The sequence below is a fragment of the Sardina pilchardus genome, chromosome 21 (genome assembly GCF_963854185.1).
Source record: "Sardina pilchardus chromosome 21, fSarPil1.1, whole genome shotgun sequence".
Taxonomy (NCBI): Eukaryota; Metazoa; Chordata; class Actinopteri; order Clupeiformes; family Clupeidae; genus Sardina; species Sardina pilchardus.
Genome location: NC_085014.1, coordinates 28,772,517 through 28,793,755, shown reverse-complemented (window position 1 = coordinate 28,793,755; position 21,239 = coordinate 28,772,517). Strand labels below are relative to the sequence as shown.

Here is a 21,239-nt window from a genome sequence, read left to right as displayed (position 1 = left end):
TTAGAACAGGAATGTTTCAGCTTTAAACTGTCTACCTTCACACTATCAACTCTCTGTAAACGATGCAACCACCATGTTTACCCTAGCTACACCTTAGTAACCATATCTACATTATCTATCTTTTTTTGCATTTTCATGCACTGGTAATTCCTTGGAATTGCATTTCTAGTTATTACAGTGCATGAAAATGCACTGTACTGTTCTTCCTAGGCTTCAACTTCTTATTATTCTTCTTCTAACGCAGCCAATTCAGCTTCAACCGTTTAACGTAGAAACTTCATTCAAACGTTGTTGCGTAGGTCTTGCTTATGCCATGCCTGCTTTGTATTTTTCAAATTTGTAACTTTTATACTTTTTAAACTATTAGTTAAAAACTATTACAATTTCCCCCATAGACTTAACATTGCTCATTATGACATCACGGCAGCAATTAGAATCTTAGGCCAGGTGGCCGGCCACCTGGGCACCAACTGTCAGTTTCTCTGGCTTTAAGCATACAGTCTCATAGAAGACTACATATCCTGTTAACTGTTTCCTCTGTCCACAACTGTTTCAAAATAAAAGTCCTCACTGCAATAATACACTATTAAATCATTTAACCATTGAAACTACTCAACTATTGAACTGTTCAACCATTCCAACTGTCAGTTATCATCCACTATGCCTCCAGTCAACTACATGAAACCTCCATGTACCTAGCAACCAACATAGCAACCATTAAAATTAAGCGTTTATGACCGTTTCCATAGCAACCAACATGATTATACTGCAGTAACTTCTTGTTTCCTGATAGTGGCCACCATGGATACCCTAGCAACAAATGTTTCAAAATAAAAGTCCTCACTAGCAAGTTAGCTAGCTAGCATGGTTAGCATAGCTATTATTGTTGGCATAGTTAGCATTTTTAGCATAACTGCAAAAAATCATCAACTAAGTTAGCTAATCAACCTGGTTAGCATTGTAAGTAAATTTAACATTGTTAGCATAGTTAGCATTTTTAGCATTGCTGCTAGAAATCATTGGTTAAGTTAGCTAATCAACCTGGTTAGCATTGTTAGTAAAGTTAGCATTGCTAACATAATTAGCATTTTTAGCGTAACTGCTAGAAATCATTAGCTAAGTTAGCTAATCAACATTTTAACATGAATAGAAATCATTACTTAAGTTAGAACTGGAATGTTTCATCTTTAAACAGTCTACCTTCACACTATCAACTCTCTGTAAACTATGCAACCACCATGTTTACCCTAGCTACACCTTAGTAACCATATCTACATTATCTATCTATTTCTGCATTTTCATGCACTGGTAATTCCTTGGAATTGCATTTCTAGTTCTTATTATTCTTCTTCTAACGTGTTTAATGCAGCTTCAACCGTTTAACGTAGAAACTTCATTCAAACGTTGTTGCGTAGGTCTTATTTAGGACATGTGTGCTTTATATGTTTTAACTTTGTAACTTTTATACTTTTTAAACTGTAAATTAAAAACTATTAAACATTTCCCCATAGACTTAACATTGCTCATTATGACATCACGGCAGCAATTAGAATGTTACGCCAGGTGGCCAGTCCAGGTGCAGCAGCTCTCTCTCTCTCTCAGGCTACATACACTGGCTCTCTTAAGACTAGCCAGTTAAATTGATTACACCTGTATCTGTATCCACTACTCTCAGTAGAGAGCTGTGTCTCTCCAGTCTACAAGAATATAAGGCACATTCCATCCAACTTTCTATCCATTCATCTTCTTCAGACCATTCACTCATCCACCCATTAAACTGTCTATCAACATCTATTAAACAATCTGCCTATCAACATCCATTAAACTCTCTGTCTATCAACATTAATTAGACTATCTACATTCAACTTTTAAATGATTTACTCTGTCTCAGGCTTTAAGCACACTCTCTCTAAAGACTAGCCAGTTAAATTGATTACACCTGTATCAACTACTCTCAGAGAGCTGTATCAGTGTCTCTCTTAACAAGAATATAAGGCACATTCCATCCAACCTTCTATCCATTCATCTTCTTCAGACCATTCACTCATCCACCCATTAAACTGTCAATCAATATCTATTAAACAATCTGCCTATCAACATCCATTAAACATTCTGTCTATCAACATTAATTAGACTATCTACATACAACTTTCAAAGTATTTACTGTGGGTGCCTCTCAAGCAGCGTTTATATGTCCTCCCTCGCTCCTCGATCCTCAATGATCTACATAAAGAAAGATAGAAGAAGGGCTAGACTATCCCATTGTTGCCGCTCCATCATTCTTTATGTAGATCAGTGAGGATCGAGGAGCGAGAGAGGACGCGTAAACGCTATATGAGAGGCACCTTCTGTCTCAGGCTTTAAGCATACAATCTCATTTAGACTACAGATTCTGTTTCACTACTTCCTCTGTCCAAAACTGTTTCAAAATAAAGGTCCTCACTGCAATAATACACTATTAAATCATTTAACCATTGTAACTACTCAACTATTTAACTGTTCAACCATTCCAACTGTCAGTTATCAACTATGCCTCCAGTCAATACACGAAACCTCCATGTACCTAGCAATCAACATACCAACCATTAAAATTAAGCGTTTATGACCGTTTCCATAGCAACCAACATGATTATGCTGCAGTAACTTCTTGCTTCCTGATAGTGGTCACCATGGATACCCTAGCAACAAATGTTTCAAAATAAAAGTCTTCACTAGCAAGTTAGCTAGTTAGCATGGTTAGCATAGTTAACATTGTTAGCATAGTTAGCATTTTTAGCATAACTGCAAAAAACATCTAACTAAGTTAGCTAATCAACCTGGTTAGCATTGTTAGCAATTTTAGCATAGTTAGCATTTTTAGCATTATTGCTAGAAATCATCAGTTAAGTTAGCTAATCAACCTGGTTAGCATTGTTAGTTTAAGTTAGCATTGTTACCATAGTTAGCATTGCTAGCATAGTTAGCATGTTTAGCATAACTGCTAGAAATCATTAGCTAAGTTAGCTAATCAACCTGGTTAACACTGTGAGCATAGTTAGCATAGTTAACATTTTTACCATTACTGCATGAAATCAGTAGCTAAGTTAACCAATCAACCTGGTTATCATTGTTACCATAGTTAACATTTTAACATGAATAGAAATCAGCAAATCAAAATGTTTCAGCTTTAAACTGTCTACCTTCACACTATCAACTCTCTGTAAACTATGCATCCACCATATTTACCCTAGCTACACCTTAGTAACCATATCTACATTATCTATCTATTTTTGCATTTCATGCACTGGTAATTCCTTGGAATTGCATTTCTAGTTATTATTATAGTGCATGAAAATGCACTATACTGTTATTCCAAGTTTTCTTATTCTTATTATTCTTCTTCTAACGTGTTTAATGCAGCTTCAACCGTTTAACGTAGAAACTTCATTCAAACGTTGTTGCGTAGGTCTTATTTAGGACATGTGTGCTTTGTATGTTTCAACTTTGTAACTTTTATACTTTTTAAACTATAAATTAAAAACTATTAAAATTTCCCCATAGACTTTACATTGGCCTCTATGACATCACAATCGGGTCGTTAAGCAATTAGAATCTTATGCCAGGTGGCCAGCCCCACCTGCAGCAGCTCTCTGGCTTTAAGCATACAGTCTCTCAGAAGACTACATATCCTGTTTACTGTTTCCTCTGTCCACAACTGTTTCAAAATAAAAGTCCTCACTGCAATAATACACTATTAAATCATTTAACCGTTGAAATTACTCAACTATTGAACTGTTCAACCATTCCAACTGTCAGTTATCATCAACTATGCCTCCAGTCAACTACATGAAACCTCCATGTACCTGGCAACCAACATAGCAACCATTAAAATTAAGCGTTTATGACCGTTTCCATAGCAACCAACATGATTTTACTACAGTAACTTCTTTATTCCTGATAGTGGCCACCATGGATACCCTAGCAACAAATGTTTCAAAATTAAAGTCCTAACTAGCAAGTTAGCTAGTTAGCATGGTTAGCATAGTTAGCATTGTTAACATTTTTAGCATAACTGTAAAAAATCATCAACTAAGTTAGCTAATCAACCTGGTTAGCATTGTTAGCAAATTTAGCATTGTTAGCATTTTTAGCATTACTGCTAGAAATCATCGGTTAAGTTAGCTAATCAACCTGGTTAGCATTGTTAGTAAAGTTAGCATTGCTAGCATAATTAGCATTTTTAACGTAACTGCTAGAAATCATTAGTTAAGTTAAAACTGGAATGTTTCATCTTTAAACTGTCTACCTTCACACTATCAACTCTCTGTAAACTATGCAACCACCATGTTTACCCTAGCTACACCTTAGTAACCATATCTACATTATCTATCTATTTTTGCATTTTCATGCACTGGTAATTCCTTGGAATTGCATTTCTAGTTCTTATTATTCTTCTTCTAACGTGTTTAATGCAGCTTCAACCGTTTAACGTAGAAACTTCATTCAAACGTTGTTGCGTAGGTCTTATTTAGGACATGTGTGCTTTGTATGTTTCAACTTTGTAACTTTTATACTTTTTAAACTATAAATTAAAAACTATTAAAATTTCCCCATAGACTTAACATTGGCCTCTATGACATCACAATCGGGTCGTTAAGCAATTAGAATCTTATGCCAGGTGGCCAGCCCCACCTGCAGCAGCCCTCTCTCTCTCAGGCTTTAAGCATACAATCTCTCTGTAAAGACTACATATCCTGTTAACCTGTTTCGTCTTTCCACAACCGTTTCAAAATAAAAGTCCTCACTGCAATAATACACTATTAAATCATTTAACCATTGAAACTACTCAACTATTTAACTGTTCAACCATTCCAACTGTCAGTTATCATCAACTATGCCTCCAGTCAACTACATGAGACCTCCATGTACCTAGCAACCAACATAGCAACCATCAAAATTAAGTGTTTATGACTGTTTCCATAGCAACCAACATGATTTTACTACAGTAACTTCTTTATTCCTGATAGTGGCAGCCATGGATACCCTATCAACAAATGTTTCAAAATAAAAGTCCTCAGTAGCAAGTTAGCTAGTTAGCATGGTTAGCATTGTTAGTATAGTTAGCATTTTTAGCATAACTGCTAAAAATTATTAGCTAAGTTAGCTAATCAACGTGGTTAGCATTGTTAGCATAGTTAGCATTGTTAGCATAATTAGCATTTTTAGCATTACTGTTAGAAATCATCACCTAAATTAGCTTATCAACCTGGTTAGCATTGTTAACATAGCTAACATTTTTACAATAACTGTTAGAAATCATTAGCCAAGTAAACCAATCAACCTGGTTATCATTGTTAGCATAGTTAACATTTTGAATACCTATTAGAAATCATTAGTTAAGTTAGAACAGGAATGTTTCAGCTTTAAAATGTCTACCTTAACACTATCAACTCTCTTTAAACTATGCAACCACCATGTTTACCCTAGCTACACCTTAGTAACTATATCTACATTATCTATCTATACATTTTTTTGCATTTTCATGCACTGGTAATTCCTTGGAATTGCATTTCTAGTTATTATTATGAATCCGCCATGGGAGTCAATGGCAGCCCATAGAACCGACTGATGAAAAGTTGTAAAATTTGGCACACTGATTAGGGACAGTCCCATTATTCATGTCACCAAATTTCATGTCGGCACCTCGAACCCTCTAGCGCCACCAACAGGTCAAAGTTAGAGGTGCCTTCATGCACGTAACTTTTGACCCGTTGATCCGATTTTAAAAAGTCAGGTATCATTGGAATCCTTGGACCTGCCCGCGTTCAACGCACCCTATGATGTCATTTTCCGCCATGATGGATTTTCCGCCATTTTGGATTTCATCAAAAACACTTGAGAGCCTACTCCTCTCACAAATTTTGTCCGACCGACACCAAACTTGACGTGGAGAATCCACAGAATATGTTTTGCCAATGCATTGCTTTTTTTCTCCGGAAATATTACCGTTTGCTCAAAACAGCGAATCGAAATTCGTGGCGAAGCCGCCAAACAGGAAGTTGGCTCATATTTCAGCAAACCTTGCACGCATCAAAACCAAACTTAGTACATGGACTTGTGACTCCATCAGGAGGACGCTCAAGAAATTTGGTGACCTGTGACCTCTAGGAGGCGCTGTTATTCAGAAACATGCTTTTTGGCCTATAACTGCTGTTGTGCTTAGAATTACAATGTACTAGTGATGTCTAGTAATACTTTGGAAGATACTTATGTCGACAGATGACAACTTGTGACATCAACCTAATTGATTCGGCCGCCATATTGGACTTAATCAAAAACACTAACACATTTCCTTAGGTCACAAATTTCAACTGATCCTCACCAAAATTGGCACAGACCATCTTCAGACCATGCCTTGTTAGTGTTGTGATTTCTGTAACAATTGACAGAAGCGTTTGCCCGTCGCAGCCAATCGAAATTCGCGGCGAAGCCGCCAAACAGGAAATGAGCCCATATCTTAGCTGCCTTTGCATCTATCAACACCAAACTTAGTATATGGACTTGTGACCCAATTGGGACGAAGCCCAATAAATTTGGTGACCTTTGACCTCGAGGGTATGAAGCCACCAAACAGGAAGTGAGCTCATATCTCAGCAACCTTTGAATCTATCAAAACCAAACTTAGTGCATGGACTCGTGACCCGATCCTGAGGACGCTCAAGAAATTTGGTGACCTTTGACCTTTAGGATAGCTTCAATTAGCAAAAATGCAAGTTGGCTTGTAACTTTTGACGTGTTTGACATGAAACTTGTTCTGACTGCTTACGGCCATATGTCTCATTGCCGCATTGAGCCAACAGCGTCGAGTTGCCGTGGTTACTCCGGCCTACTGCTTGGCCCCCACATTGCTGCTTGCAGCTATATTTATTATTATTATTATTACACATTGCCCATTTCCCAGCCAACCATACACTCCAGAGTTCTGAAATTTGGCACACTCATTCAACTTCAAATTTGCCCGGATCTATTAAATTTACAGACAACAAACCCCAAAACTCCAGCGCCACCAACAGGTCAGGCTGAATTTTTCTAAAAGTTACCCAGGTCTCACATTTTGTCCATTTCTTACCAAACTTGTCACACATGACCTTCAGACAAGGCCACTCAAGACTTATCACTTTGTTAATAAATATTCATAAGCGTTTGCCTGTCACAGCCAATCAAAGTTGGTGACGCACCAAAAAACAGCATGTGAACCTATTCTCTATGTAACCAAAGAACCATACAGTAAAAAGTTGGGATATGGCCCCAGCCGTGGCGCAACTGGCTGGGGCACCTGCACCGCACGCCGGCGACCCGGGTTCGATTCCCGCCCCGTGGTCCTTTCCGGATCCCACCCCAGCTCTCTCTCCCACTCGCTTCCTGTCATTCTCTCTACTGTCCTGTCCAATTAAAGGCATAAAAAGCCCAAAAAAATAACCTTTAAAAAAAAAAAAAGTTGGGATATTTGGTACACTTATTCTCCCTAAGCCAATGACCACATACCTCAATTTTCAGACCCCAAAGCCCAAAACTCCAGCGCCACCAACAGGTCAAAATTCATCAATTTTTCAACAACATTAATGCAAATAACTCTAAAATGCTTAGACCTATCAAGCTGAAACTTGCTCAGTACATTAACGCAATAGGTATAGCCCCACCCACCAATTAACAAGACTTTTCCACAAACGCTGTAGCGCCACCAATAGACCAAGGTCAAAACTTTCAAAAAGTTTCACAGGTCAGAGATTTCATCCGATTCTCACCAAACTTGTCACACATGACCTTCAGACAAGGCCACTCAAGACTTATCACTTTGTTAATAAATATTCATAAGCGTTTGCCTGTCACAGCCAATCAAAGTTGGTGACGCACCAAAAAACAGCATGTGAACGTATTCTCTATGTAACCAAAGAACCATACAGTAAAAAGTTGGGATATTTGGTACACTTATTCTCCCTAAGCCAATGACCACATACCTCAATTTTCAGACCCCAGAGCCCAAAACTCCAGCGCCACCAACAGGTCAAAATTCATCAATTTTTCAACAACATTAATGCAAATAACTCCAAAATGCTTAGACCTATCAAGCTGAAACTTGCTCAGTACATTAACGCAATAGGTATAGCCCCACCCACCAATTAACAAGACTTTTCCACAAACGCTGTAGCGCCACCAATAGACCAAGATCAAAACTTTCAAAAAGTTTCACAGGTCAGAGATTTCATCCGATTCTCACCAAAATTTGCACAGACAATCTTCAGACCATGACTTATCATTGCATTGCTTTATGGATCAATTGACGGAAGTGCTCGCCTGTAACAGCCAATCCAATTTGGCGGCGAAGCCGCCACACAGGAAGTGAACCTATATCTCTGCAAGGCTTTCACGTATCAAGACCAAACTTAGAACATGGGCTCAGAACCCAATTAAGAGAAGCCTCAACAACTTTGGTGCCAATTGACAACTGTGGGGGCGCTATAGTAACAGGAAGTAGGCTCATATCTCAGCGATGCTTACATGTATCGAAACCAAACTTGGTATATGGACTTGGGACCCCACCCTGAGGACGTACAATACATTTGGTGCACTCTGACCACTAGGGGCGCTATAATTAGTAAAACTTTCTCGTATCAACACCAAACTTGGTACGTGGACTTGTGAGCACATCCGGAGGACCTTCACTAAATTTGGTGACGTTTGAACACTAGGGGCGCTATAATAAACAACACTTTCACCTATCGACAACAAACTTGGTAAGTGGTCTTAGGAACACATCCCAAGGACACACACACAAAAACAAAAAAAATAGAAATTAATTTTGCCTATTTTCTTCACATCCACTCTCTCTCTGTCTCAAACCCAGACACAAGCACACACACCCTCCTCTATGGTGGTCGAGGGGGGGGGGGGTTCCATTTGCACACGCCCACTCTCCCATGTCATGTCTTTTGACCACTAGGGGGGTGCTATAATCACAGGAAGTCAGCTTATTTTTCATTAATGCTTTAATCTCTCTCTCTCAAACCCAGACACAAGCACACACACCCTCCTCTATGGTGGTCGTGGGGGGGGGGGGTTCCATTTGCACGCGCCCACTCTCCCATTTCATGTCTTTTGACCACTAGGGGGGCGCTATAATCACAGGAAGTCAGCTCATTTTTCATTAATGCTTTCATCTCCCTCGCTCTCTAACCCAGACACAAGCACACACACCCTCCTCTATGGTGGTCGTAGGGGGGGGGGGGGGGGGGGGGGTTCCATTTGCACACGGCCACTCTCCCATTTCATGTCTTTTGACCACTAGGGGGGTGCTAGAATCACAGGAAGTCAGCTCATTTTTCATTAATGCTTTCATATCTCTCGCTCTCTAACCCAGACACAAGCACACACACCCTCCTATATGGTGGTCGTGGGGGGGGGGTTCCATTTGCACACGCCCACTCTCCCATGTCATGTCTTTTGACCACTATGGGGGCGCTATAATCACAGAAAGTCAGCTCATTTTTCAGTAACGCTTTCATCTCTCTCTCTCTCTCTCTCAAGCCCAGACAAAAGCACACAAATACTCCTCTATGGTGGTCACAGGGGGAGGGGCGGAGGGGGGGTTGTCTTTCCAAATTTCCAAAGCTTGGCCCCCACATTGCTGCTCGCAGCTTTAATTTCATCTGGGTTTGTTTGTTGGTGTGTTAGTTTGTTTCCCGCATGGATAAAAGGATTCGAACGCTTGTTTGAAAGCAGAGGTCTGCGCTCTCTGAGTGCTTTTCTAGTTTGTTTGTTTGTTTGTTTGTCTGTTTGTTTGCAAGATAGGCTAACTCTAAAAGTTAAAGATGGATTTCGATTAAATTTCCAGGGAAGATCTGAAATGACCCAAGGAAGAAACTATTTAATTTTGTGAGTGATTCGTATCACCGTCTGGATGCAGCTAGGCTACATGTGTTTGCTTGGGGGAGGTTTGTGCTTTTCTAGTTGAAATAGGCTATGTAGACTTTTTTTTAATCACAGCTGATTGACCAACATCCTCATTCAGTATTGTGAGCCTTTGGTTAACATTAAACATGACAGCAAGCCCGCACATTAGGCCTAAACATTGTAGGACGGTGGGGGGAAGCAAAGAATAAAGCGCTTTTAACTATTTTCAAATGCGTGCACGTTTCATATTTGCATGAAAACATTTCCAGAAACTATTTTCTAAATTAGCATACTTACATAAAATCATTGGCGAACCAAAATAGTGATTTTGTATCATATGAGTTGCATGCGTAACGGAAATTGCTGTAGGGTATAGTGGCGGCGACTAACGTCGCGAGTCGAAACATAAGGTGCAGCTAAGAGAGGTCTGAGAGTGCTCCAGACCACTCTTACCAACGAACGACGTGCGAAAGACATTCGTAGCAAAGAAGGTTTCGGGAAATGCGTGAGGTACTTAAGGTAGAGCTTAAGATAGAGGTTACGAACTACGTAGCGTTAAGAAGGCTTCGGGAAACCGGCCCCAGAACATTGACTGAGTGCACTCCCAGCACTGGATAGCAACAACTAAAAGTAATTGTGTGTCATCTAAAACAAATGCCATGATCATTAGACTTTAATGAAGATGTGCAGTTAATGATCTTATATGGTGGTAGTATTGATTATATGTCAGCTACTGCCTTTTGCCTTTGCACAACTCCTTATTTTTTAGTACAGTATCTGACAAATAAGGGCCAAAGGTCAACTTTGAGCACAATATATATTTTTTATATACACACATTTCTTCATCGTGGCAGCAAGTTACCAGATTTTCATTGCTCTACCTATACATTTGTGTAGACAAAACAGTCAAATTGAGTATATATCCACATGATAAATGAAGAATCCCAAAAATGACCACAAATGCAGATACTGCCTTTTGGCTTTGTAGGGCAGTAGGCTAGCCTATGTCCCAAATAACACGGTACAATATAGCCCCAATGAAAGGAGTGTGAACAAATGGAACAAAAGCAGCATGACTAATGTGTATTGGTCTTATAGGCTAGGCTACCTGACTATGGGTGCGTTCATAAATTAAAATCGACACACTGAGAGTGTGACGCTCTTTAAATAGACGCACGATACTTCCGAATTTATGAATGGTTAAGAGCGCTCGTGGCAATTTACGAACGCACCATATGTTGACCAAACACAGCTGACTGTGGTAGAAATGTAGGCTACTGTGATTGTAGCAGCCGTGCCGCGTACATATTTTTTGCTTTTCCAAAACTCTCAGGTCTAGGATAAGCAGCAAAGGTGAACCGTCCATGTCATGTATCAGCAGGCCTAATCGCATCTCAATCGATAGCCTTTACAGCCTATGTTTTGGTGCCAGTGGATGTCATTCCTATTATTAACAAAAGATAGGCTGAGTTGTCGATGATGAGACTCACTATCTCTGATATCTCCTCGGGTTCTCATTCACCAATCGATTTGTTCAGGGTGCTGACTTCAACTCTCCTTTATCCCGTGTGTTAAGTAGCCTAAAATGTAAGGAATCGTGTCTACCTACCGTTAAATCCATGTAGGCTTGTCAACTTCAACACGAGCCTACTGTTCCAATGTAAGGCTCCATCACATACCGTTCAAAAGGCTGCGGTAGGACCTTTCTAAACATCCAAAAGTGTCCAACAACGTCTTGGCAACATCCGTGTTCTGTGAACACTAAAATGCCAATGAGCTGTCTTGACTTCCGGTCGATTTGTACCATAATAAGGGCCTTTCTGCAACTACAGGCGCTTTTGAATTCCCTAACTGAGGAATATAAACCCTTATGAATTTTAATTTCACAGCATGTCGAACAAACATCTAAGTAGGCTACACACATTTGAAAACAGTTATGAAGATTATAGGTTTGCATTTTTTCTGCAGCCTATTTGATTAGAGCTGCAAAGCTGGTAAAGACATGCTGCGGTAAGGACATTTAATTTAAAGTATAGGCTAATTGTTTCAGAAGTGCTGCAAACACATCTTTCTTGTAGGCCTAAACAAAGGTTTCAAAAGCAGTTGTTAACTCAATTCCTAAGAAAATACTGTAGGCCTACATGTTCCTGGGTTTAGGAGATTCAGAAATGGACCTCGATGGGATCCTTTTCAGAGAGACCTGCAGTCAATTAAAATATGTTACCAGGTTCGCCTGCGGTTTACCCAGGCTATTGTTGTGTTGGACCATGCAGGCCCTTTGCTAGATAAAGAGTAGGCCTATATGAAGTGCCACATAACTCAAGGACCATCAATAAACCAGCATCCATCTCAATACCTGCCACCACTTTTCTTTTTTGCTTCTTGATATGATCCCTCCCATCCAGTTTGATTCAAAACCTTTTGCAACAGCTGAACTGAAAATCACTGAAGCATTTGATAGATATCAACGTGACAAAATAACTGAAATAATGTGTTTCTTAAGTAGGCTATTTTATAAATCATTTTCTTTATTTACAGAACATAAATCTCTTATTAAGTCTCTCATCATCTCAGTGAGTCCATATTGAAGATGGGTCAGAAGCGAGATGTGTTCATTTGTCCTCTATAAAGTGAACAAAAATACCTTTTTGCCTAAGTAGTTTCAGAAGTTTAACCAGTTGAAGACAGTCTACACTTTTCATCAGGATCATTTGTTGGATTGGCTGCAGCTGACTGTTTCTGACTGCCAACAACTGCAGGGGTGGAGAAACACATTTTACACTACCAAGCACAGTCGCTGGTGTGTACGTTTAGTTTTGAACTTTTACTTTGATACAAAATATCCGTATTTCGTTGTACTTCCTGAATTTGTAGTAGCTTATTGTTCCTAGCAGAGGAAGGGTTCATCTGTGGTCATCCATATTTGGTGCCAGAACAACATAATTTCCCTTTGATAGTGAATAAAGTAACCTATCTATCTATCTATCTATCTATCTATCTGTCTGTCTATTAGTGAGGCATCTGACAAAAAGTGAGTGATACAAATAAATCCATTAGTTAGATCAAAAGGTTGCGTTGAAGGAAATAATGTGACCCCTGGACACAGTAGCTTCCTCATGCCAGCACCCTCATAAAAGCCAATATGGAAGCCCTAAAGCAATGCCCTAAGCTCGTTAATGACGGACGCACGCACGCACGCATGCACGCGCACGCACACACACACACACACACACACACACAGACACACACACACACACACACAATTGAATCACTGAATCAAGGTGACAAGCCAACTATTGACCCAGGAAAAAAATGTTGGCCCTATCTGCAGTCTTTAACATTTTATTAAGAATTACAATGACTTCAAAATATCCTCGTTAAGAGCATATTAATGATGTGATGATTGACAAGTCAACCCTCTTCCGTCTATCAGAAATTTAAATCTGCCTCATCTCTGTCATGCACTCTGGCCCCGCCCACCCGAATCCATACATCCTCACCCAGCATAAGAAAATCAGTCAGCATTTTTTCAGTGTTGTAGCAATACAACAATATCAACGGAGTACAAACGGATCACCTCACTCATCTTCTTTGCTATGATTGCAAAAGTGAATGATGAACTCAATAGGCAAAATGTATTTTTAATAATTTATTTTATTTTAAGCCAAGGCATGTTTCAATGTGTATCTTTTGCTGTTTAAAAACATAACAATAATGCAAGTAGTCATCCGAGAAGAACAAGACAATTAAAACATGTATTTCTAATTATCAAAATGCAAACAATTTAAAATAGATATTCAAGACAAAATCATTTAACAGTATACAGCATCTCCTAAAGATCTTAAGCAAAAAAGTTTTTAAAAAATATTGAAGCATCAAAATATGCAACCCCTGAATTATGTGTTTCACAATCTCTCTCCTCCTGTTTCCAGTATAGCTCTGCCTTAATCAGGATTATCAACTGTCCTCTCATATTTATGCCTCTCATATCTAATATCGTATCAAGGTATTCATGCAGATTGCTATGGTCTGTGGGCTTTGGTGAGGAGCATTAAAATGAAAACTCTGTACAGAATAATGTAATCATGTCATGCCAAACTGACAAATGTTTATTTCCTGTGGTCCAGGGAGGTGGAGGTCAACAGCGTCTAGCCTACTTTTTAAATTTGGTTGACTGGGAAGACAGTAGCCCCACATGGTCAAAACAGAATTAGACTGACAGAGTATGCATTCAAATAATGGACTGAAAGGTTGTCAAGGCAGACAGGAAATGAGATAAGTGGTGTTGCTGCCCTGCTACATTTTGACCTCAGCAGCTTTCAACCGTCTGCCTGACAGACTGGCCACTCCTGACCTGATGGGGGACTGGAGCTGAGGCTTCAGGGGGATTGTGGGGACAGGAATGGGACTGTGGGTGCACTGGGATGCCTTCATAAGTCAGAGATGAAGACGAAAATAGGACAGAGGTAGTGAAATGAAAGGTCTGGACACCATGCTGATGTAGTGAGGATTGGATTTAATCAATCTCGTCACTCATTTGTCAAGCATGGGTCAAGCCAGGACACTTTATCCTTCGATCAGATGCAGAGATGATACACATTTATTTGCTGTCATGCAATCTACTCTGTCAAAGCGTATGGTATATTTAAGATTGAAATTCATGTCTTTTAACATGATTGCCTGAGTTTAAAAAAATACATCTGTTTCACGCAGAGACGCCAGGTAATGTATTTTGGGAACGCTGCTTTCAATACTAATTTGAATCTGGACAAAATTTGTTTAGTGGTTTGCATTAATATTTAACTCAACCACAGAGAGGTGTGCATTTAGAAAGCATGTAGCTGGGCACCAGAGGTCCAGGGGATTGTAAGCTACGTCAGGAGAAAAAGTAGAGGGTTTAGGGCTCCGTAATTGGTGGGGCCACAAGTTTGGGAGTGCAGTACAGGTGGGCGTAGTACAGTCTAAAGGAATCAAAACTTTATGTGAGCATGTCCCATAGGCAGCAGCAGCAGAGTGCAGTCCAGCATGCGGTCAGACAAGTGTCCGCAGAGTCATCACGTCTCCTGTCCTCCACCACATAGACTGGAACAGAGAGCAACCAGAAAGCAACAAGAACAATGAGAATGATAAATAAGGAGAGATTGACAAATTATAAAAAATAGCTAGAACTCGTACATTTAACAGAATCCAGCAAAAGTTGTGAGGGAATTGGCCTACATTTGCTGCATATGTTGCTTGATACATTAACATTTTGATCCCAACAATGACATCACACTTGTCACAGCCATAGATATATAGAACTAATATATCTATGGTCACAGCTCTCTCCATTTCATAAACGCCTTTTATAAGAGAAAGTTTCCCCTACTCAAGTGAAGGTCAACACAATAAAACCATACCTTATAGTATGTGAACAACATATCAAATATGAATGTTATTATATTTAACATGTCAAGTTCAATGTGTTTAGTTTTCATCAAAGTTCAAAGATGACTATGTATGTTTAGTCGCAGGCTTGAGCAGGTCTACTGTGTGCCTCACACTTATAGTAGAGGTAACCGCAGTGAGCCTGTTAATGCTGCTTCTTTGTCACATGTTTCAAAATTAAGTTAGCTGATACTAGCAAATTCAGTGATGGGATAGGTCTCTTGACTGTAAAAAGTAACTTGTCAGTGAAAACTTAGGCCTAATAATAATAGCAATACTACTACTACTAATAATAATAATAATAATAATGATAATAATAATAGGCTAATAATAATAATTATTATTATTATCACTGTTGCTATTGTTATTAATATTATTAATAATACTAATACTAACAATACGTTATTTCTTGGTATACAGTTACAATATACATCTTAACAAAATGAACTGGTCTGGGCAGTCTAAATGGAAGACAGAGGTGGGCAAGCTCTGAAATAGTGTATATACAATATATTAATATATAGGCCTACTTGTAAGGAGAGATTGAGAAATTAGATGTGACCTGGTTAAGATGGGACTGTATTTACCCGTGTTCTTAGGCCCCTCATCATACATTGGGCCAGCTGGTGGAGCATTTTGCCATCCAAATGGTGGTTGTTGTGGATATCCTTGATAGGGTGGCTGACCAGGTCCAGGGTAAGGCCCACCCGGCCCAGCAGGGTAGTTTGGATACGCTGGGTTCTGAGGAGGGAAGCCGGTGTTGGGCTGTTCCATGTTGACAGGGTAGCCCTGTGGAGGGTAGCCCTGTGGCGGGTATCCCTGAACAGGATAAGCGGGTGCGGTGTTACCTGGCCCAGGGTATGGAGGTGGCTGTTCAAAATTCATTTCCAATCACCAGTGTTGGCTGTGGAAGCAAATGACATTTATCGATAAGTACAAATTTAAAAAAAGTCCGAACATCTATGGTGCCCGTAGTCATGATAGGGATTCATCTCTCTATGTGGAGGGGCATTCTTACAATAGTGACAGAAATGCTAAATGTTAGTGAGGAAACACAACATGATTGAGAGGGAATGCAAAACTGTTGCAAGAGAGCAAGAGGGGCTCAAAAAACTATTTGTCATGTTAAAACAACAGTTTGAGATAACTCGAGCTTTGACATGTCCCATTGTCCTGCTGGAAGTATCCGTCACAATATATAGGTACACATTATTTCCATGCGCTGACTAGTCTGCGATGGGCCGCCTCAAGAACAACACTGGACACCACACAATAATGTTCTATGTTGCAATATTCAAATGATGAGATCAGATCCTTTCATTGAGCTGAACTGTTTTACACACGCAACCTTTCCTTGTCCTCTCTCTCATAACGGACCACATCCAACAAAACATTAACAATTGTTGAAGTATTATTGTTGGCACATAGAAGCATTGTATAGAAGACCACGGGCTATATTGCTATTAAATCAACTTAGCATCGTGACCATGTGCAAATGTGTTCAAAACGGCTGCTTTCATGTGAACTCTGCTAAGGTCTTACCACAACATAATAAATTGGGGAGACTAAACTAAGCTATGCAATCAAGCTGTATATCTAAGATAACGTTAGAATACTGTTTGGATGTCGAGATTATGCTTAGTTACAGCTGCTTGTCAATAGATAGGCGTAACTCATGCAGGGCTCTATTCATTTTATTGACTCTGACACTGAATGTTTGCAAAAGCAGCATGTGAATGGAAAAGTGTTTTCCAAGACTCAAAAGTGCTTGTCCCAAGGAGAAGTATGAACCTTTATTCTAACTAACTTCATAGAAGACATTATGAATTGCATCCACACATCTCATACCTTTTAACTGTGTTAAAACTGCATGCGTCCCTCCCTCATGAACCTCTTTCAGTGACAGGCACTCAATTAGACACCACCATATGTTGTGTGTTGCATGGTTCTGCATTTAAATAAAATAAAAATTGTATTGCAAAAATAAAATTAGACCTACAGTACACACTACAAAGACAATCTTAAAGTGACAGCAATTCAACTTCAACCTACACACCTACAATGCACTGTATACCTTTCAATGTCAAAGGATATTACTGTAATACCAGTACCCATACTTCTGTTTCCAATCATTTATTTTGTTGGCGAGGGCACCAAATTTAGGATTTTTATGTGGTTTAATTCCTGCTGTCTCTGCACATGCAAATATGCTGCTTGACAGAACACTGTTGTCACTTATTTTCACCAGTGGTACCAGTTTGGTAACCAGGCATGAGCTTTTGGTTGGCAAATCCAACTAAATGGTTGCCAGGATCATCTGTCTTTGTTTTGAGCTGTGTGTTTGTTTGTGTGTGTGTGTGTGTGTGTGTGTGTGTGTGTGAGAGAGAGAGAGAGAGAGAGAGAGAGAGAGAGTGAGAGTGAGAGTGAGAGTGAGAGTGAGAGAGTCTGAGAGACACAGAGAGAAAGAGAGAAATTAGGCTAAACCAAATTCACATGGCAGAGTTTAATTTTCCTTAATGATGACAAGTTTTCTAATTCATAAACAGTCTCATTCTCAGTCTCATTTAATTGGAGTAGTGCCTTGGCCTGGAGATATTCCTTTGTGTTTCAGAAGATAACAACATGGAAAACCAAGTCTGTTGTTTCACTCTGAGTAAAGTTGAGAAACTGACGTGTTTTGATTGTGACTTAGGTGTTATATATAATTATACATATACAATTATGTATATAATTCAGGTGTCCATACTGTAGAATATGCATTGCATGCAGAATGAACATATCAATATAGTTGATTGTCCATCTGACCCTTCTGATGTGTGTTCTGTTTTTACAGTTTAACTAGTGTCCTGCAAAGCCAGCCAGAGAACACAAGATAAGATAAGAATATTTTCAATGGGCTTTTTATTCAGAGTCCCACCTCTAAATCAAACCAGGCAAATGTAAATATTAACAGCTGAATGTACAGTGGCTTCAATTAGTAATGCTTGATGAAAACCATTTAGCACTCAGGCAATCTGCTCTGTGCTCTCATCAGACTGCTGTGTCCCTGTGCGGATTTACATCATCCAAGCATGCAAGATAACCAGATTAAGCCAGACCTAGGTCCAAGCAAGACAACTATCTGTTATTTTCTGTGATGCCAATGACCACTTACAGTATATTGCATTGTCATGAGGAACTCTGAAATTCACCTTCACTTCAATAAAGAGAATTTTAACATGCATGACAGCACCCATACAGTATGTCTGACAAACCTACTGTATATACCATGAATTTTGGGTGGCACAAAAAAAGGTGTTTATATCCATTTAGAAACAATGTGTTTCCTGCACATGTAAAGTCCACATACAGTATACAAAGAAACAGAAATCTACTACTATTCGTATTATTCTAATGAGCTGTGGTAGTGTCACAACCCGACAATCCAGCCTAGGTTTGACATGCTGATGCAAGACTCTGACACTTAGATAGAAGTGTCTGCTACTACATTTTACTTTACTTACCATCGCTTGATAGTACAATTCCCAAATAGCAAGACAAAAATATGAAATAATAAAAATGTTTAGGTTCAAAGATGAATTGCCACCAAACTACATATTTCATACTCAATATGCCTAAACGTTCAGTCAGCTTGAAATAACTTATAATAAACACATTGGGTCAACTATCATACTGGTGGCAGTTTACGGTTAGGTAGGCTACTACCACATAATGCTAGATAAGTATTTGCAGCCTGATTGCTGTGAATAGAATAGATCACAAAACCAAGTTCTTGAAAGTTTCTATGAAAACAAAGAATACAAATTGATTGGATTAAGTGATGCTGTACTCGTTTCACTTCTGGTAAATCACAAGAGTGGGTGAGAGCATACAGTAACTGTAGAAATGAACAGCTAGGTGCTCAGAATCTAATCTATGTATGCCCAAGGAGTGGTTTCACCAACTGGTAGGGATAGACAAGTAGTCTAGCGATCTCTAGTAGCGAGACATTAGGGACGATATCTACTATGTGAAACTCAATAAAGGCTAGTTCAGTTACATGACAAATCTCCTCTTCTTTCCAATGGTAATAGAACATACAACAAAACATTTGCAGGAAAGCTACCTTCAAATGGCCTTGCAAAACATTACTGTGGTTGTGAACACTCAATGACCCATGACATGAGTTGTTTCCACAACAAACTGACTCATCCAGCAGAAACCCTCTGGGATCCCATTAGCTGGAAGAAGGACACCAAACACATAAAAAGACCTAGTCGAACAAGAATGGGCACTCCCTGTGTCTAGCTATTCTCATCCAAAATTCACACCTGACACCAGAAGCTGGTATTTGTCACACCTTATGGAGACCACAGGTGTGATGTGAAAACTGTAATGCATTTTCAACAGCCAGAAGTCAGATAGACCTTTATAGGACACGTACATTAACTGAAAGGATGAATATGTTGTTTATTTGTTGACTACATCCTATTGGCTAATATCCAAAGCTCCATCTGTTCACTGTTAAATATTTTAGAGGCTTTAGATTTTAAGTGGAACCCAGCTGTGTTAAGATATATTATTATTATCATTATTCATTTATAAGTTACTCATATGTCTAACAGATTTTATGTGACGTAGGCTATGTAGCAACATCTCAGGTTTGGCTGCGCACTTACCACCAGAATAAAAACACAGGCTACTATATCCTAGGCCTAATTGCCCGGCGTTGTAGCCTACTCACCTTATCTAAATAATGGGCTATTGAGGAACTATCATGCCTATCATGAGAAATAACACGACAACTAAGAGTAGTGTCACTTTCACAGTCAAACATTTAACCATGAGTATTGATCTCTATAGCTACAACATGCAGAATAGGAGACAGCCATAGCCCAACAGGAAATTAGATGTGCGCATTTATGAGGCGCAAGACCCGGTGACAGGGAATGATAAGAATTACGAACAGGCTCGTTATGAATGAATATCACTTACCTCAAGCAGAAAAAAACCCTCCAAAAACACTTCAGCACACACGCAATGAGGGATCAGCCTGATTCCACTTTATCGGTTTCAGTGGTACGTCGAAAGGGAGCATAGATCGCAACTGATGTTGCAGCGGAGTGATGTCATTGCAGACGTAACTGGCAGTGGCAACCTAGCGGTATTACATGATAACCAATGTTCATGAGTCATCCTGTAGAAGCCTGACCCCAAGCGGATTGAGGACAGAATCAATTTGAATGCAGATCAACGTCATCACATTTGTCACCAAAAAAAAGCATTGATCAAACAGTTCCGGACAAGACAAACAAACAAAAAAACAATCTAAATTGCCAATATGTAAATCCCCCTGCAGCTAAAACAAAAATGTGAAATGTAATAGGCTTATAATACTCAATAGGCCGACTTTGAATCCTTTGAATCCTGAAGTAGAAGTTTCACTTGCATGTGGAAAGTGGTTTAAGGTGGAAAATGACACTAGCTTGGTTTAGGCCTATGCATGAAGTAGCCTAATGGGTAGGCCTGTGCATGTGAAACATTCTTGGCAATAATCAACAGCATATCTTTTCCTGCCAATGAATTACAAGAATGATTTACCCATGGGCTTCCTCATCTTTTTGGCTACTCACGGATCCGGTTTCATTCAGTGGAAAGCCTGTATCATTTAATGAACTTAAACTTGATTGGCACAAACACTGTACAGCACTGAATCACAGGTTGAATCATGATGATTAGTCAGGCCAAGTGTACCAAGCATATCTTAAAGGTACAGTCAGGTATACGGTCACATTTGCTTGTGTTTATGTAAGCTGTTTAGATCTATTAGCAGATGCTTTTATGTAGGCTATATATTAAACAAAACAATTAAGTTACTGGACATATCCTGTCCTGTCACTGAT

At 39.3% G+C, this 21,239-nt stretch overlaps 2 protein-coding genes across 4 annotated transcripts in view; both read right to left on the bottom strand.

The window, feature by feature from the left end:
* The window catches only part of st3gal5 (ST3 beta-galactoside alpha-2,3-sialyltransferase 5), a 28,907-nt gene extending 17,227 nt beyond the window's left edge, over positions 1 to 11,680 (bottom strand). The window contains exon 1 of one of the 2 annotated variants that reach the window (XM_062524917.1): positions 11,540 to 11,680. Coding sequence is in view for 1 of the 2 variants with exons in the window: in XM_062524916.1 (XP_062380900.1) it covers positions 11,421 to 11,448 (28 nt within the window). In the remaining variant the exon portion in view is untranslated. Of the gene's footprint in view, positions 1 to 11,420; positions 11,475 to 11,539 lie in introns of those variants that run through there. The other variant, XM_062524916.1, reaches the window with a different exon arrangement.
* A 1,886-nt stretch (positions 11,681 to 13,566) lies between these two features.
* LOC134068953 (cysteine-rich and transmembrane domain-containing protein 1-like) lies at positions 13,567 to 20,487 on the bottom strand. Of its 2 annotated transcripts, XM_062524780.1 has the most exons (4): positions 20,332 to 20,483; positions 17,206 to 17,305; positions 15,945 to 16,261; positions 13,567 to 15,012 (listed from the first exon to the last, which is right to left on the bottom strand). In XM_062524780.1, the coding sequence occupies exons 3-4, from the start codon at positions 16,240 to 16,242 to the stop codon at positions 14,909 to 14,911; spliced, it is 402 nt and encodes a 133-aa protein (XP_062380764.1). In that variant the 5' UTR covers positions 16,243 to 16,261; positions 17,206 to 17,305; positions 20,332 to 20,483; the 3' UTR covers positions 13,567 to 14,908. The 2 variants fall into 2 exon arrangements, with proteins under 2 accessions (XP_062380764.1, XP_062380763.1); XM_062524779.1 differs by lacking the exon at positions 17,206 to 17,305 and having other exon boundaries at positions 20,332 to 20,487.
* Positions 20,488 to 21,239: the final 752 nt, after the last annotated feature.